General features: G+C 42.6%; 1 protein-coding gene across 11 annotated transcripts in view; it reads right to left on the bottom strand.

Moving 5' to 3' along the window:
- CBLB (Cbl proto-oncogene B) overlaps positions 1–18,725 on the bottom strand; it is a 239,912-nt gene that overhangs the window by 71,851 nt on the left and 149,336 nt on the right. For all 11 annotated transcript variants that reach the window (XM_065574117.1, XM_005283588.5, XM_065574109.1 and 8 more), the window contains 2 exons: positions 11,009–11,194; positions 2,240–2,605 (listed from right to left, as the gene is read on the bottom strand). In XM_065574117.1, coding sequence (XP_065430189.1) covers positions 2,240–2,605; positions 11,009–11,194 — 552 coding nt within the window. The remainder of the gene's footprint in view (positions 1–2,239; positions 2,606–11,008; positions 11,195–18,725) is intronic.

Genomic DNA, 18,725 nt, shown 5'->3' on the forward strand with positions numbered 1-18,725 from the left:
CATGTACTAGCAATCAACTGGGTAAATCCCTAAGACTCTGTCTGATGTTCTATATTCACTGAAAGTATATTACCAAAAATAGTTTTTGCTGACTTGTGTGCGTGCAAGTTTGCCATAGGAGTCATGGACATGCATCTGAGGGCAACATTTGACCCTTATGGAAGAGATATTCTATTATTTTGAAATATCTAAAAATAACCCTACATCAACCCATTATAGAGGACAAGACTCACAGTCTCACTGCAGCAAGAGAATTAACTTTCAATCATTACTAATATAGAAGAACAGCTCTAATATGGGATATTTACTCTTGTATAAGAGGCAAACTATATCTGACCTTCTACCTCCAATACCAGCTACTGGCCTTTAGATGGCCCTATACATAACTGTTCTCAGGAAAGATGCTAATAGTACAGTAAAATGTGTATCATTTCTTATAGAAAGCTTGTAAGACAGTGAAAGGTAGTTAAAATAGAAGCACATTCTCCAACTTAACAACTATGCTGGATATTGTTTCCCGTTAAGATTCATTAAGATGTCAGCAGAGATTTCACTAGATTTTCACTGCTTTGGGTACTTTTTCTAGAGTGATTTTTGATCACATCAGAATGTCTGCTATAATGTGGCTCCGCCTCACCCACCAATTTCATAACTTTCAATATCAGGACTCTAGTACTAAAAAGCAGCATTAGACATCTGTTCCATTTTCAAAATTAATCACATTTATTTGGACATATTATATGCAATTGTCCAGAGCTGCCATAATGGATTCTGAGCCTACTTGCAGTTTTGGAGGCAGAACTCACTGGCTCAAAATGCTAGTGGAGTTAGAAATAATTTGAACAGATAGGTGCCATACTTGTGGACAGGGGAAGTTGCCCATGCCACACCATACTACTCAGCCCGGCCCAGGAGAAAATCACACAGGCCTCTCCCTTCGTCGGGCCACAAGAAAGCCAGGGCCTCGAAGGGAAGTTGCAAATAGCATCATCCTCCATCTCCCAATCCCCTTCACCATAGAGAGCTGATGAGGCATCCTCTAAGGCTGGCTCCTTCACATCAAAAATTGCTACCTCCAAGCTACCCATGTCTGCCTTACCAGCCACTGCTGGTTACTGCACCTCCAACAGCAGGTACCCTGCATCTCCCTATTCAAGTCCACAGAAGGAGTACAGAGAACCAAAGATCCAGCTGCAAAAAATGGATGTTATTGCAATTAACTGCAACAAGAACGAGCAGAGATACAATAGCTCAATTCTAGTTATGCTAATACTGCAACCTTATGGCTTTCCTTCAAAGAGGTTTACAGGAGTGATAATATCAAATTGAGGATTGCAGCACATGGAGTCGTGACTAAGGGCACTTTGGGTACGTCTACACTGTGATAAAATACCCGTGGCAAGGCGGCAGCTGGCTTGGATCAGTTGACTCTGGCTTGTGGGTAGAGGGCTGCAGGGCTATAAAATTGCAGTACAGATGCTAGGGCTTAGGGTGGAGCCTGGGCTCTGAGACCTCACGATAGGGGAGGGTCTTGGAGCTTGGTCTCCAGTCCGAGCATTTACACCGCAGTTTTATAGGTGCGCAGCCTGGGCCCTGCAAGCCCAAGTCAGCTGACCCAGGCTCTGAGACTAGATGCTGTGGGTTTTTTAATCACAATATCGATGTGCTCTTTTTACTGTAAAAAAAAGGCAATTTATACATTTGATTTATACATATACACACACACCCCGGTATACAAGGTATCTGATGTATAATTTGTTCTACTTTTTTTTAAATGTATAAGCTATGACATGTGCATTTATTATTTACACATATTTCGTGGTTTGCTGTGGTTACAGAGTCTGCATCTCATCTAAGACTGGAGCATTTATCAATAAATGCATATGTAACTTTAATATGGTATTTCCAAAGACAACATATAACTGAAGTCAGTAACAGCATCAACTCTAAGGATCATTTGCTAGAAGAATATAGCAAATCTAGAATAGTTTTTCCTGCGCTGCCATTTTTGTGATGGCTTCAAGTTAAAATTAAATCCTAACTGAACCTCATTTACTGCTTCTTTAAATTAGAGTTTAATGAGCCTCTCTTATTTACAGCCTATTAAGTATCGCCAGGAAAGCTTCAAATGAAGCAGATTGACATCAGCCAACATAAATGGCACTTTAACCAATGTGAGACTTCGCGTTGGATTAACACATAAAATTAGGCTTCATGCTTTGTGCCACGCATCTCTTACCTTGGCACCTTCTAAAGGCAAATCATGGCGTCTATGTTTTCTCATAAATCCTGGGTCAGAACCCATTCGGTTGTGCCTTCCATTTATATTCGAACTTGCAGTGAGTCCTGGTTTGGGGGAACTGTCATTTAGGATTCGACATCCTATTAATGGACTTGTCCCAAACACATCTCTGGGGCACCAGGCTTCAAGTGGCACAGGCTGGTCTCTGGAAGGCACACTTTCAGGATGATGCAAATGTCTACTTATCCTGTTGTCCGGCGGGATAGGAGGGGGTCTCTCAGGTGGAGGTGGAGGAGGATCTCGCAAGGGAGGTGGTGGTGCAGGGAGGGGTTTATCCTGTTTCCTCACCATACATGGAGAAGACTAAACAAAACCAGAAATTAAAATAAATTAAGTCTATGGATGTACAACTCATGAAAATGTACCGCTTTACCTTTTTTGTCTAAGGGACAAACTTCAGGCAGAGGCTAAGCAGGCATTTGTCTAAGATGCGAGATCTTAAGGTGGCATCATAATAGTATTGGGACGCATCAATATGCCAATCCCAACCCCCCTCTGCTCCACCAGTGGGGTTCTTGATCAGCAACTCTCCCTTCAGAAAACATATTCCCATTTCCGCAGGGGTGGAGGGGGTTGGGGGGAGGAAGGGCTGGCATCTCTGGGTGATGAAACTTCTCCAGAATCCTCCTTTGATCTGGTTTCCATAATACCTCCTTTGAAGCACTGCTACAGGCCATGCAAAGGATTCTGGGACATATTTGGGAGCTCAAAATGTCTTCTGCAGAAAAAAAACATTTTTGGAGTGGGGAATAACACAGTAAAATGGACTGGGTGGTGAGGGAGGGAGAAAAGGAGCATGGAGCAGCAGGGGTTAGGGACCAGGAGGCAGAATGGACAAGTCCCATTTTTGTTTAGGACACATATGCACCTATGGTCAACTCTGCTCTTTACATGCCATCTACTACTAGAACAAACTTGTTCAAGTCACTCAGGTGACATGCTCACTGTATACTTATGCTTGCAGTTCACACACAGTACATTTCCTCTGTCAGAGCATTTCCTTGTTCAGATTTGAACAGCATTAGAAATTAAATGAAATATATTTTAAAATTGTTCGCAAAAATAATGAACCCAAGTATATTTTAAAAAGCAGGAAACTGGTCAAAGGAATATATCTAGGGAGTTATAATGCTCCTATAAGCGTAGTATATGAGAAAAAAAAGGCATTTTCATAAGAATTAGATTATTAACACCACCTTGCAAAATTATGCTCCTCAAGTCATCTGAGGTGTCCACCCACACAAAAATCATTACTATTAATCATCATGGTAAAAGGTAAACAAATTTTGTGCCTGGATGGTATAGAATTTTGCAAGGCTGCATTGTTTTTCTGAAAGATATACTCTAGGAATTATTTTGGCTAAGTTTTATAGCCTGTATTACAGTAGAACCTCAGACTTATGAACACCAGAATTATGAACTGACCAGTCAACCACACACCTCATTTTGAACCAGAAGAATACAATCAGGTAGCAGCAAAGCCAAGAGACAGACAGACAGACACACACACACACACACACACACAAAACAACAAATACAGTACAATACTGCATTAAACAAACTACTAAAAAAATAAAGGGAAAGCAGAATTTTTCTTCTTCATAGTAAAGTTTCAAAGCTGCATTAAATCAATCTTCAGTTGTAAACTTTTGAAAGAATAACCGTAACGTTTTGTTCAGAGTTATAAACATTTCAGAGTTACGAACAACCTCCATTCCCAACGTGTTCGTAACTCTGATGTTCTCCTGTATACAGCATGCCAGACTAGATCACAATGGTCCTTTCTGGCCCGGGGATCTAGGAATATTAACACTACAAGAAAAATAACCCACAATTTTGCTGAAAGGAAGAAAGCACTGCATTTAGCCTTACACTGCAGGTACTCCCTCAATGAATTTCTAGGGCAACAGTCTAAATACTAATCACACTAAATACTAACTTATTCCACTAGTAGACCGCCACCGAAATAAGTGGAACTACTTCTCAGTTGCTATTCAACATGAGTAAAAGTGGCTAAATCTAGCTTCTACTTAATGAACTTTTCCAAGAAGGCTACAAGGTAGGGCTGGTCAAAAAATTTCTGTCAAAATTGTTTTTCAAAGAAAATTGGGTTTTTGATAAACATTTTTTGTGGTAAGGGTCTTTCTGTGAAAAATTGCAACTTTTCATTGCAAACCTGGAAATTCAGTGTTGGGTTTTTGTTTTTCAACTAAAAGTCAACTTTTTTTCAAACAGCTTTACTGCAAAGTTTTTAACAAAATATAATTTTCTAGTAAATAGTGGTACACCTCTACCCAGATATAACGCTGTCCTCGGGAGCCAAAAAATCTTACTGCGTTATAGGTGAAACCTTGTTATATCAAACTTGCTTTGATCCACCGGAGTGCGCTTTACCATGTTATATCCGAATTTGTGTTATATCAGGGTAGAGGTGTATTTGGCGGAAGTAGCTGAAATTTTTTGATTTGACAGAAGAACAGTGGACTATATACAATATTGAAAAATACATTTTCTGTGTGGGGTGCAAAGAATTCAATATATACTCCAAAAGAAGGAGTAGTGTGTTTCTTTCCCTTTGTGCTACACTAAAGAGTAGGGCACTCCTCGACCCCTTGATCTGAGATTTTCAGTTAGTGTTCATTCGGCCCATGCATGGGTCTTATGCCTCCTTGTGACAGATACGTAGCGGTGCACAGGCGAATTGCCCTTAGTTCCTTCTCCACTCAAACATCCCCTTATGAAGAGTCTAAAGCAGAGGGGAAATAGGACAGGTAGTGGCGAACCCACAGGGGGACACATCTCAACGAACAATTATTGCACAAAATGAGTAACCTCTTCTTCTTTGAGTAGTGTCCCTATGGGTGTTCCACTTCAGGTGACTTCCAAACAGTAACCACAAATGGCAGAGGAAACTTCACAGTAGAGTTCAGAACTGCAGAACCAAGTGCCGCATCAAATGTGACAGCATGGATCTGGGCATAATGATTTGAAAGAGTATATACTGAAGCCCATGTAGCGGCCCTACATATTTCAGATACTGGTACATTCTTCAGTAATGCCATAGGGCAGGGGTGGCCAAACTGTGGCTCGTGAACCACATGAAGCTCTTTTTTCATTGAAGTGCGGCTTGTGGAGCTCCCTAGCGCCCCCCCCCCCCCATTTTCCTCCCCCCATTCCCACGTACGAGCCCGGGGGACTTTTGCCCAGAGATCCAGTCTTTTCTGGGCCTTTTCATATGGCATAGACTTAGACAAGTGCTGCCTACCCTGCTACCGTTTCCTGCATCCAGGAAGTTAGGTTGAGGGTCAGGTTAAGTCAGAATCCTTAGGTGGAACATGCTTCTTCTTTTGTATGGCTTGGGTAGGTAGCAACAACTACAAATTTATATCTAAAGTTTGAGAACCAGCACACTGCCAGCAAAGGAACGAATGGGACATTCAGATATGATGTGCTCTATTGCTTGACCAGTCGCATACCCAGTGTTTGCCTCATTTTCCATTTAAAGAGGGTTTGTCCACATCTCCCATGAGATGTCCTGATGTAATTCAATCTGCCAGAGTCTGACATGAATCAAACCCCGGTGGTTCCTCAACAGGATGAGCAATGAGCTGTTTGTTTTGAGAGGTCGAATTGCTCCATGTGACTCTCCATTGAGCCTCAGCATCAAAGTTGGGTGTAAGGATCTTGATACGGTTCCATAGAGGGTTGCAGGAAGCGAGATGTATGAGCAGCTCTTCTAATCTGTGGAGGCTGGATGTGCGATAGGACCGGGAGCCAGTCAACTGGAGTAGATTTGAGCGTCTCCGACACTATGCACATAGCATTATTGAGTTGAGCGTCAAGGAGTTTAGTTTCACAGTGGTAGCTGTGTTAGTCTGTATCAGCAAAAACAATGATGAGTACTTGTGGCACCTTAGAGACTAACAAATTTATTTGGGCATAAGCATTCGTGGGCTAAAGCCCACTTCATCAGATGCATGGAGTAAAAAATACAGTAGGAAGATATATATATATAGCAGTACATGATGGGAGTTGCCTTACCAAGTGGGACAATTCAATTAAAGTGGGATATTATCAACAGGATGAAAAAACACTTTTGTAGTGGTAATCCGGGTGGCTCAATTCAAACAGTTAACAAGAACGTGAGTGTAACAGGAGGGGCAAACTGGCATGAGGAAATTAGTTTTTTTTTTTCCTTCTTCTTGTAGTCTTTATTCAGGCCTAATTGATGATGGTATATATCACACTAGTAGATGTGCAGGCGAACGAGTGCCTGATGGTGTGGCTGATGTGATTAGGTCCTATGATGGTGTCCCTTGAATAGATATGGAGTTTAGTGTGACTGCTATGAGACCACACTGGTGCACAATATTCAGCTGCAGAATATACCAAGTCAATTGTTGCAGTTTGTAAGGTCCATGGACTGGAGCCCCATGATGTTCCGGTCAATTTTCTGATAAGCGCAACATGAGAACTGACCTTATCGCAGGTGTTCTTGAGGTGTTGTCAAAAGGTCAAACTCCAGTCCAGTATAACGTCAAGATACTTTGGATTAGCTTCATGGCTGACGCTCTCACTGCAGAACTGCACATCAAGTTTGGTATTAGCCATTTTATTGTTCAGATGGAAAGCAGTTACCATAGATCTCTTTTGGATTAGGCGTACATTTCCAGCATTGGAAATAATCAGCCATTGTGCTAAGATCTCGTGTTAGGGTGCAGCTGATGATATGGAGGCTTGTATGCTGAACTGCTAGGGCAATATCATCCGCATACATGAATTTCTTTGACTCCGTTGCTGGTATATCCACAGTGTATAGATTAAAAAGTATTGGGGCCAGGACAGAGGCCTAAGGGATGCCCAAGTTAAAAGTTCTTGGTCTAGTGATCTGGCCATTGAGGTGTACCTTAAAGCAGTGGTCCCCAGTCATTGCCGGGATCGTTCATTGGCAGAGAATGACACAGGAGACCTTGAAGAGGAGACCCTGCCTCCAGACAGTGTTGTATACTGAGGACAGATCAACAAGGGTCATTCCTCTCTTCAACCTGCATTGGAATCCTGCTTCAATGTGGCTGGTAAGTGAAGCTATGGTCGTTTTACCAACATCCTAAAAATCGACAGCTAAGAAGTACATCCCATGTGGCCACGGCAAGGCTTTCACCCCCTGCTGGACAAAAGAATTCGAGTCTCTCTTGAGGGAATAAAAAAAGAGCAGCAACCCAGATTAAGCCACTGCAGTGCTTGAGTCCTTGAATTCGGCAAGCCTAGAAAGGTGGAAAAAGACCACTGAAAGCCTTGATTTCACCCATTTGAGCCTTAAGGCATGGGATCCCAGGCAGTAACGCACAACTCAGCCAAGGTGACAGCAAATGCTGTTGCCTCATTTTCTTTCTAACAGCAAGACACTGACAGACAAGATTACACGCCAGGAGGTCCATTGGGAACTCCACAGAAGCTTTCAACAATGCCCAGAAGAATCCCCACTCTCTTCCCCATATTCTGTCGAGGAGATCAGTGTTGCACTGTTGGAAAAACCATAATGCTTTTTACCCACCTGTTTACACATGGGTGGAATGGTGGCAGGTGTCTGCCACACTGTCTTAGTCTGATCTAGGAGCTCCTCGCCGATGGGTGATGCCACCCTGGAGAGTGTTGCTGACTGCAAGGTAGCCAATAGTTTATGCTGCGAATCCTTGATCTCAGAGGAATTTGAAGAATGACAGCAATCCTTTTTATGAGGTCTTGAAATTGTTGAAAATAATCTACTATGGATAGTGGTGGAGGCATAATCACCTCGTCCGGAGATGAGGATGAAATATGTGTTTGAGGAGTGGCCTCCTTACCTGCCTTAGCTTCCTGCTCCTCAAATGTCTCCTCCTGTGGGGGAGCAGGTTGGGAAGGAAAGTGCTGTACAACTCTGGCCTCCCTGAGACAGTACCAGTGGTCTGGCAAATTGCTGTCAATAGGCAACACACTGGTCCCAGGGTAGCCATTGCAGTGGGGGAAGGGGCAATATGGAAGTGGAGGTGGCATGCAGTGGAGGTTCCACCACCCTTGATAATAAGCCTGATTTTCCCTATGACTTTCAGAGAATGGATTCCTGAAGGGATATGTTGGAGAATCCTCAAAAGAAATAGAGGATATTAACTGGAGGTCTCCTTCATCCTCCTCTATCTCATCTAAAGGAGGCGCACCCACAGAAAACAGCGAAGAGTCCTGTGGTACCAGATGAGGTAGTCCAGGGATCCGGGTCTCAGTATCGAAAGACACTCAGTACCCAGGAGTGGGTTCATCCATTATTAAGAGGTCCTTAGTACATCTCAACTCCTGCAGTACCAAATAGGGGACTGGCACTGATTTGGAAGCCGAGGCCACAGTCACCAAAGCTGATGATACCGCCGATAGTGGGTGTACCAAAGCAGGCACCGATGGTGTCTAGTGCCATTCCTTGCTCAGTGCAGAGGGTGCTGCATGCCTGGGTACCGACAGCTGAGCTGAATGCATAGGTACTGACATTTGGCTGGACTCAACGGTGCCAGTCACAAGTGTCTATGCTTGCCCTCCTTGCTGGTAAAAGGTAGCAAGGCCCTAACGAAGCCATCTCTCGCCTCATGCTCTGGGATTTTACTGCCCCATTCATACCAGAGGGGTGTCCTTCAACTCAGTAGTACCAAGTTGAGAGACTAAGTCTTCAGAGACTGTAGATCTCTCCAGGAACCTGGACTTTTTCTGAGCTGGCTCCTTAAAGTGACTGTCGGTGCTCCTCTTTTTGGAAGTCTTCCCTGAAGCCTCCAAAGTCTCACCTTTCTTAGGGGAAGTCTGCGCTGATGTAGAAGAGACACTGGATCTGTCAGGAGACAGATGTACCGAGGAGCGGGGAGTCCTCTTGATGTGACTCAGAAGCTGACCAAAGAGAGCAATCCATCATTAGGTATCTGAGTTTAATCTCCGTGTTTTTCCTTACCCTGGACTTGAGGGCCAGGCAGAAGTTGCACTTCTGGGAGACGTGGGACTCCCCCAAGCAACGGACACACTTAAAGTGGCCATTTTAAAGAGGTATAGCCTCTCGGCAAAAGAGGCAACATTTGAAACCAAGCCAGGCATGTCCTGCCAGGGAAAAAAAAAAAAAATCCTCTCACAGCTTATCTAGCTAACAACTAACGTAACCACTATAGAAATATTAGAAAAGCCAAGGAGCGCTCAAGGAGAACACGCTAGGGCTGAGTCTCAGGCTGAGGCAGTTGAGAAGGAACACAGGATGGTTCGCCCTTGCACACCTATATAGCCTCAGTAATCAGCACAAGGAGGTATAGGACGCGTGCATGGCCTGAATGGACACTGCTAACTAAAAATATGCACACCTGAAGTGGAGCCCATAGGGCCGTTACTCAAAGAAGTTTGTGCTACTGAGTGAATTTGAGCACTAGCTGTAAGACCATAGCCTCTTTAGCTCCAGTTTAAGTTAAATGACAGAGTTAATTAAAAATGCTAGGGATGAGGAAACATTTTTATATACCTCATTTGTTTTGGCTAAGTATTATGCTACTAGAATTAAATTTAATTTCAAAAGAAAGCTGAGCGTCAAGTGTAAAGGCAAAATACTGAGAAAATAAATAGTGTGTTTATCATTGGACTGCCATGCACACATACATGCTAATACAGATTTCAAAACATGCCTTCAACATTTAAGCGAATTCTTACATTTGTACACCAATTACAATAAAATGGTTCTCTCATAAGAGAAAATTCAAGACACTCTAATCCAGTATTTTATATATATTTTCCTTCAGACTTTCAAGTACATCATTTTTAAAACTGTTCTAAATCACCAGTTTTCTTCATACACAAATACGGTATGTATTCATTGTGTACACATTTATTATTTCCTTTTCTAAACCATTTGAAAAATGGATCCTAATTTATCACACCTTAAGTTTTTGATAGCTAGATATTTGCATATTTTTTTCTTGCAAGGACATTATGGAAAAGAGTATAAATCATCATTTGATTACAGCATGCAATTTTAATGCAGATAATGATCTTTTAAATGTACTTTAGAGTACTTTCAGTTGCTGTTTAATGTTGCAAATCAGGGACTATTAGAGGGACTTGTTCCATCAGAGTATGTCAATACCATAGTTTTAAAATAGTGAAATATAAGCATGGGGCTAATCACATGTAATACTGCAATCAAAACAGCGAAATATAAGCTTGGAGCTAAGCCGGTGTGACACTGCCATCAAAGTAAGAAATCATGTTTGTGTGTCATTAGCTTAGGGTGACCAGACAGCAAGTGTGAAAAATCGGGACAGGGTGGGATGTGTGGGGGGGGGGGTAATAGGAGCCCATATAAAAAAAGCCCCAAATACTGGGACTGTCCCTATAAAATTGGGACATCTGGTCACCCTACATTAGCTGACTCTGCAAGATGTCATATAGGGGGACGGCCATAGGCTCTGATCCAAGGTTCACTGAAGGCAACAAGTCTTTCCACTGATTTAAAGGAGGCTTTGATCAGGCCCTTATTTAGTGAATTGGGACATGTTAGAATTACATAGGGACTTGGTAGAAGGCCTAGGGGATATTTTGGATGTAGCCAACTTTAAAAAAATGCACTAGCCAATCTCTAAAAAAATGCACCCTAAAACTAACAAGCATCATCTCTCATAATTCAGTTAGACAGAAACATGGTAAAATAAGATTTACCTTTGGTGAGCCAGTAGGGCTGACACAAGGTGACCGTGCTACCCCCTTCTGAATGAGATCCAGACGAGGAGGCACCGGTGGGAGACTAAGATGGGGAATTTGCAGGGGGTCTGGAAGTGGCTTTCTTCTCTGTGTAAGCGGAGAGGATCCTGGAGAAGTCACTGGTGAATTCTGTCTTTCATTGCACTTCAATACAAAAAAGAGCACATTACTAGTGTTTACCTGATCCCATTAAGATTACAGCTTTCATTGCTTGATTAAGGCATTTGATATTTGGAAGGTGCTCTAGTCATCTGCTAGAAGTGCTCACCACCCCGCTTCTCTTGATTAACAGACACTCACTTTGCAAGGATAGCGTTATTTAATGAACTGCTGCAATGTCATTCTTACTCCAACTTTTACTGAGACACAGTTTAAGTAAGATTATTGAAAGATTTAAAAATAGACACAAAGAAATTAAATTATGTATTATTGCAGTAGCAGAAAGAGAAAAGAGGTTTATATAGAGGAACAGGGATGGCAAGTTCACTATAGTACTTGTATTTTCCTCTTGGTACATGTTTATTTTATACGCAGCATTCCATTTAGGATTCTATTTATTATTTTTAAAAGCTATTCAATGAAGACTGAATCTTTCACTTACCACACTGCATCATAGGTCATTTTAAAATCACACTTCAATATAAAGCTGAATAAGTTTTTCTAAGCTTTCAGTAAACAAAATCTTCAAGCCGGGATGCATCAGAACAATCATTTCTGATTCATTTGATTTATAAATTTCCCTTGACCAAATTCAATTTATGTAAACCAATATTACATTTAGTATACTTTTTTTTAAATGTCCACAAGTGACAAATGTTAAGCTTATTTTTGTCTCAGCCACGGCTTCACAAAATACACATTGACATTGCAAATTAAGTAGTTCTCTTTTAAAAGGCTAATCTAAATATAGAAAAAGGAATGCAAATGTACCCTGTAATCTAAAAGATAAATCCAATTCCCAGGATTTCAATTCTCATATTAGGCCCTGTCTGTGCTACTAATATATTCAGTTTTGCAACTGTTTTTGAAACTCATCTAATTTATAACACGTTGCCAACTCTGTCCACATACAGTATCTATTCAAGGGACACCATCATAGGACATAACCACATCAGTCACACCATCCGGGGCTCGTTCACCTGCACATCTACCAATGTGATATATGCCATCATCTGCCTGCAATGCCCCTCTGCCATGTACCTTGGCCAAACTGGACAGTCTCTACGCAAAAGAATAAATGGACACAAATCTGACATCAGGAATCATAACATTCAAAAACTAGTAGGAGAACACTTCAATCTCTCTGGTCACTCAATAACCGATCTCAAAGTGGCAAGTCTTCAACAAAAAAACTTCGAAAACAGACTCCAACGTGAAGCTGCAGAACTGGAATTAATTTGCAAACTAGATACCATCAGATTAGGCCTGAATAAAGACTGGGAGTGGTTGGGTCATTACAAAACCTAAACTTAATTTCCCCAATACTAATTTCTTCCTACTGTTACTCTCACCTTCTTGTCAACTGGCTGTAATGGGCCACACTATCACCACTTCAAAAGTTATTTTTCCTCCCTTGGTATCCTGCTGGTTAACTGATTTATCTTATTAGACTGACCCCACACTCGGTAAAACAACCCCAATCCTTTCATGTATTTATACCTGCTCCTGTATTTTTCACTTCATGCATCTGATGAAGTGGGTTCTAGCCCATGAAAGCTTATGCTCAAATAAATGTGTTAGTCTCTAAGGTGCCACAAGGACTCCTCGTTGTTTTTGCTGATACAAACTAACATGGCTACCACTCTGAAACAGACATTTTAGTTATCTATACAACATCTTTATTCAAAACACAAATGTGTGTAATGCTTGTAACAGCACACTCTGGAAGGAAAAGATAGAATACTTGGGTGATATGCACACAGAGCAGCAGCACCTGGAGTTCTGGTGCACTTTGGAACTCGTACCACACAGAGAACCGGGAGCCCAAACGAGTTACAGACGCATAAACGAACACTCCCACCCCACGTCTACAATGAATACATAAAGACAAACACTTTTCAGCGTAGTCTGCTGGCAGAAGTGAAATACCAAATCGCTAAGACAGATCAATTAGCTATAAAGTTGTTTTTCTGTGTTTTGTTTTCATCTAATCTGCTCTTAAGTAACAGTCTTACACATGCTGAGATACTGACAAAGGCTAGATAACCTATCTTCCATCATGAACTCAGGACTTGTCTACTCTTGAAACCCTGCAGCGCCGAGACATGGTAGCTAGGTCAACGGAAGAATTCTTCCATTGACCTAGCACTGTCTACACTGGGGTTAGATCAACTGAACTATAATGCTCCAGGGGTGTAGATTTTTCACACCTCTGAACAATGTAACTGGGTTGCCGTAACTTTTTAGTGTAGACAAGGCTTCAAGAACCTATTCAGGAAAGCACTTGAGTATGTGTTTAAGCTCACTAATTAAATGGGACTTGATCACATGCTTAAAAGTCATGCATGTAACTACACTCCTCACTCTGGAATCATAATTTTAAAAATCCATTTTACTAGAACAGAGGCATTCGATATTGCAGGAAACAAGTTTATTCTCAGTCTTTTTACCAGAAAATCCAGTGTTGTGTTAAAATTGAATTGTTTGGTAACTTCAAATAAAGTATTCAATTATTGTGTATTGACCCCTGTACATGGGGCAAGGGATCTCCAATATTTGAACTGTCCAGGAGAGATCTGGGTAGTGCAGAACACATGCTTTTGGGGAAAATCAGGGACTGGGAGTGTTTTGGGTTCACCCTGAAGGTAGTAACCAAGGCTGTTGGGAGCCAGAGTGTGGCTGGTGTGTTGTTGACAGGCTGCTGGGGTCAGAGTGGCTGGATCAGGGCTGTAGCTATACACAGACACTCAGGGACTGACCTGCATGGTGTTTGTGAGAGGCCCAGGTTGGAAGCTACAACAACAAAGCATTGTGAGGCACCCAAGGTTGCAGGGCAGGTGGTGACAGCCCCTCACTGGTCTGGATGGCACCCTAGAATGTGACACCTGTGTGCCTTGAGGCCATACTGGACAGAACCACCATCTTCAGAATGCATCTCCAAGAACACTCATCACAGTTTCTCTTGTAATGGCCTTCTCTCACATGGTTCTACTCTGACAAGTGACTATGTAAAATGACTCCTCCTTATTTGCTCATTGTGGCCTCATTTGCATTGCACTTTTTTCACCCTCCGTATCTACCTGCAGCTCCACCAATGATAGGGACATCATTGCAGAAAGGTCACTGGAAGCTGATGGTGTTTTAACCACTGCCTCATGTAGATCAACTCTGAGCTGTGGTCCCAACACAACAGTTAATATGCCAGTAGTCAGTTAATACTAGCACTCATGCCTTTGCTACCACTGGGGAAGACTTCTACCGCGCTATTGTATCAACAGTTGGGGCGGGGGGGGGGGGGTGGCGAGGGGAGAATGGTTAAGAAAGAATGACTAGCACACAGTTTGCCTAAATAAGTGAGAAGAGTGTTTGCTTCTATTAGCCCTGTCAAACTTAGCACAGCTAAGAGGGAATGAACTGGTTATTCTACTTTCTGGCATACCATACTAAACAATTATGTTTAAGTTCTAAACAATTATACCTGTAGAAGCCTAATTTGAAGATAATAGGGTTGCACAAGCATCAATAAGATTTGGCCAGCAGAATCTTTATTGGAGGTGATGATACATAACAAAGGAAGAACCCAGCATGATTCTCAGATTTCGGTTTGTGCTTAAGAGTTAGGGGAGTGGGAAAAACACCTGAATTGTACATTGAGCAAATCCGAAGTTAAAATCAGTCACATATAAAAACTAGGGTTAGAATAAGTTTTCAGAGTTGCACTTTCAGTATACCATTACATTAACTTAGCTGAATAAACTTTTTAAATTTTTGTGTGAAAAGAACTCTGATATGAGAGTGATGAGCACTTTATCAAATGCCTAAACAGATGACAGCAGAAAATCTGAGTGCAGTGAATTATTTCTGATAGCAACATGACCTGGGTTTTGTACGTGCCACCTTACAGTCTATTATACTACATGAAGCTTTTTCTAGTGCTTCTATGTGAAAGATTTTTTTTTTGAGCACACTATTGTGAATGCTCCTCAATTTTTTTCTTGACTCATCAGCCCAACACTTTATTATCTTCAGAATTCAAGAGGTTTTCCCATCTGTTATTCTCCCATTTCACTGTGTGATAAGCTTTAAGCTCCATATTTATTTGTTATGTGACTATTTCTACTCCATATGCCATGGCTGGTAACCCACAAGTGTCAAAGTAATAAAGAAGTTTGTTCTGACCCTTCAGGCTTTGGTCAGCCTGGCTGTTTGAAGTCTCTGAGTGGATAATCACTCCCTGATGGTGGGGGGGCGGAGCTGAGTTGAGCTAAGCTAAGCAGGGAGACTTGGTATATAAAGTCATTTGCTAGGCCAGGGATCAGCAACCTTTGGCCCGCGGCCTGCCAGGGCAAGCACCCTGGCGGGCCGGGCCAGTTTGTTTACCTGCCATGTCCACAGGTTCGGCCGATTGCGGCTCCCACTGGCAGCAGTTTGCCGCTCCAGACCAATGGGGGCTGCGGGAAGCAGCGCGGGGCAAGGGATGTGCTGGTCACCGCTTCCCGCAACCCGCACTGGCCTGGAGCGGGGATGGAATAGTGATGATGACCTGCAATGGATGCACCATGTTTTCTCCCCTGCCTGAAACCAGAAGATACTTCCTGTGCAAGAAGTGCAAGGTGGTGACTGTGCTGGAGGAAAAGATTCTTGGTTTGAAGGGGCAAACAGAGAAACTGAGGAGTTCCAAGACAGCCAGGTTTGGGAAACATCAGTACGTCAGGTTCAAGGAAGAAAAGAGCCAGCCACCAAAGAGTCAGAAAGAGAGGATGTCAGAGTGGGCCTGGCAGTTTGTAAATCATACTGGCTTTCCACATGGCTGGGGACAGGCAAGATTGGACAGGCTGTGAGTACTAGAAAGAAGAGAAGCAGGAGAAATTCCACCCAGCTGGAAGTTTCCAGTCAATAACAAGTCCTCACATGGAAACTGTGGAAAATACTTCTCAAGATTCAGCTGTTTCAAGGAAATGGTGATATGTACAGAACACACCTCTCAATGGTAGCTTGGCCCAACCTATAAGGAAAGCAAGCGTACCCACAAAGCATTCTCCAGCCACGCAAGGAAGAGAGACCATCTTTGCTGGGGATTCAATACTCAGAAGAATCGAAAGAACATTCTACAAAGGACAGGTGGATAATAAGACAGTGTGCTACCTTCCTGGAGCCAAGACACGAAATGTCACTCAAAGATTGGATAGTATTCTGAAGCTGATGGGCCAGGATCCATTGGGGATGGTTCATATAGGCACTAATGACATTGCATCATGGGATATCTCAGATAATAGGTGACTTCAGAGAACTGACCCCGGCACCGACTGTGGCGCCGTCGCTCCTTGCCCACGGAATCCCAGAAGAGCAGAGGGCAGTGGTCAGACCCGAGTACCAGCTGTCTTTTCATCCTTTTCGTCGTCGGATGAGGCGGTGGCAAGTACCTCGACCGCTCCGGTCTTAGAGGACACTAGGGTCTTTTGACTCACATTACACTGGTAAACATTTTTTTTAAATGGCAAGTTTTTTCAGGGCTTATATCTCAGCACTGGTTCACATGTCAACAGTGCCGGCGTGCTGCGCACTGAGAATGTGGTGCTTGAGGCTGGGTCAGGCACGGCGTGCTCGAACTGGGGCCGAAGAAGTAGAAGAACTCGGAAGCGCTGCTCTCTGTCCTTAAGGATTCTGGGGCAAAAACCCTTACAGATCGTACAGCGGTCTCTGAGATGCCCCTCACCCAGACACTTAAGGCACGACGAGTGTGAGTCACTACTTGGCATAACCTGCCACAGACCAATTATGGTTTAAAGCCCAGGGACAGAGGCATACCCTGGTGCCGGGGAAAAATGTCGGGAGGGAAGACCCCTTCCCCCAGAGGAAACCTATAAGAAAAAACTACACTAACTACCTACATACATGGGGATAGAGATACTGCGAAGCACATGCTTGCCGAGGCAAGAGCGGTAGGGAGTTCCAGCTAGCTGTCACGGGCAGTAAGAAGGAACTGAGTGGGGGTCGGGTTGGCAGGGCCCTATATTGGGCACCATGAAGGCGTGAGTCGAGGGGATGTCCAGGCCGACCCTACGGATACTGCTAAGGGAAAAATCTTCCGGGTGTCAAACATGTTGCGTGCGCACACCTGATTGGAATGGACATGAACAAGCACTCGAAGAACTGACCATTTATTCCTAGCATTTGTTTCCTATCTTTTAATCAGTTACTGATCCATGATAGGACCTTCCCTCTTATCTCATGACTGCTTATTTTGCTTAAGAGCCTTGGTGTCAGACCTGCCAAAGGCTTTCTGAAAGTCCAAGTACACTATATTTACTGGATCACTCTTCCCCACATGCTTGCTGAAATCCTCAAAGAATTCTAATAGATTTGATTACTGTACTTGATTACTTTCCACACATACCTACATGGGGAACAAATCTTTAATAATGGGCTCTTCAATCTAGCAGAGAAAGGTAATAACATGATCCAATGGCTGGAAGTTGAAGCTTGACAAATTTAAACTGGAAATAAAGTATACATTTTTAACAATTAGGGTAATTAACCACTGGAACAATTTACAGGGGTCATGGTGGATTCTCCATCACTGGCGATTTTTAAATCAAGATGGGATGTTGTTCCTAAAATATGTGCTCTAGGAATTATTTTGTGGAAGTTCTATGTCCTGTGGTAGACTGGAGGTAAGACTAGATGATCACAATGGTCCCTTCTGGCCTTGGAATTTATGCATCTATGGAAATGTTCATACCATCATTAAGTCTGCTAAAGGCTCAATTTTTACTTCAATTTCCTGGTTGAAAACAGCAGAAAAATTATTCAGCCTATCTGAAACTGTCATTGTTTATAGCCTTACTATTACCACCAAATACACGAGACCTCAGACTAAAGTGAGCTGGTGTTAGCCAGAAGTTGGATGATGAAGGAAAATCCAGGTGCTGCAAAAATACTGTTTCTCTTCCCTCCAAGGCAGCACGAAGTCAACATTACTACATGGTGCTAAGAAAAGGGAGACTGGAATGTTGGATAAGTCTCAAAGTTGAGGTCCTGACTATTTATAAGTCAAAGATCCCAGGGTACTTTAGCCAGGACAGGCTGTGGCGCCAAGTGTTCTCACAAAATTCTAATTTCTGTAATTACATTAACAGTGTTCTCTGGCTATATGGCTGTTTGATGTTAAACTTTGTGACATTCCACTACAGAGATGGCTGCACTGCATTTGCATGTCAAGTAATTATAACTGTACATAGATATCCGTGCATTTTAAATAAAAGTTGATGGGTATGCAGACCAAGGCTACTGGTCATAGCATGAGTACACATATGAAGCTAGTAGATGAGCTCTTTCAAAATGCTTTCTTAAAAGTAGCTACAAGGCAATGGGAATTCCAAATTTTGTGTATGTCACTCACTGGAGATTTCGGTGTATGTGTTACTCAGTGAAAGGAATAGAGGGAGTAATCAGCTTAGTCTAGGAAACAGTATATAAAACAACAAGTGATTAATAGACAAACAAGCACAAATAA

The sequence above is a fragment of the Chrysemys picta genome, chromosome 1 (assembly GCF_011386835.1).
Source record: "Chrysemys picta bellii isolate R12L10 chromosome 1, ASM1138683v2, whole genome shotgun sequence".
NCBI lineage: Eukaryota > Metazoa > Chordata > Testudines > Emydidae > Chrysemys > Chrysemys picta.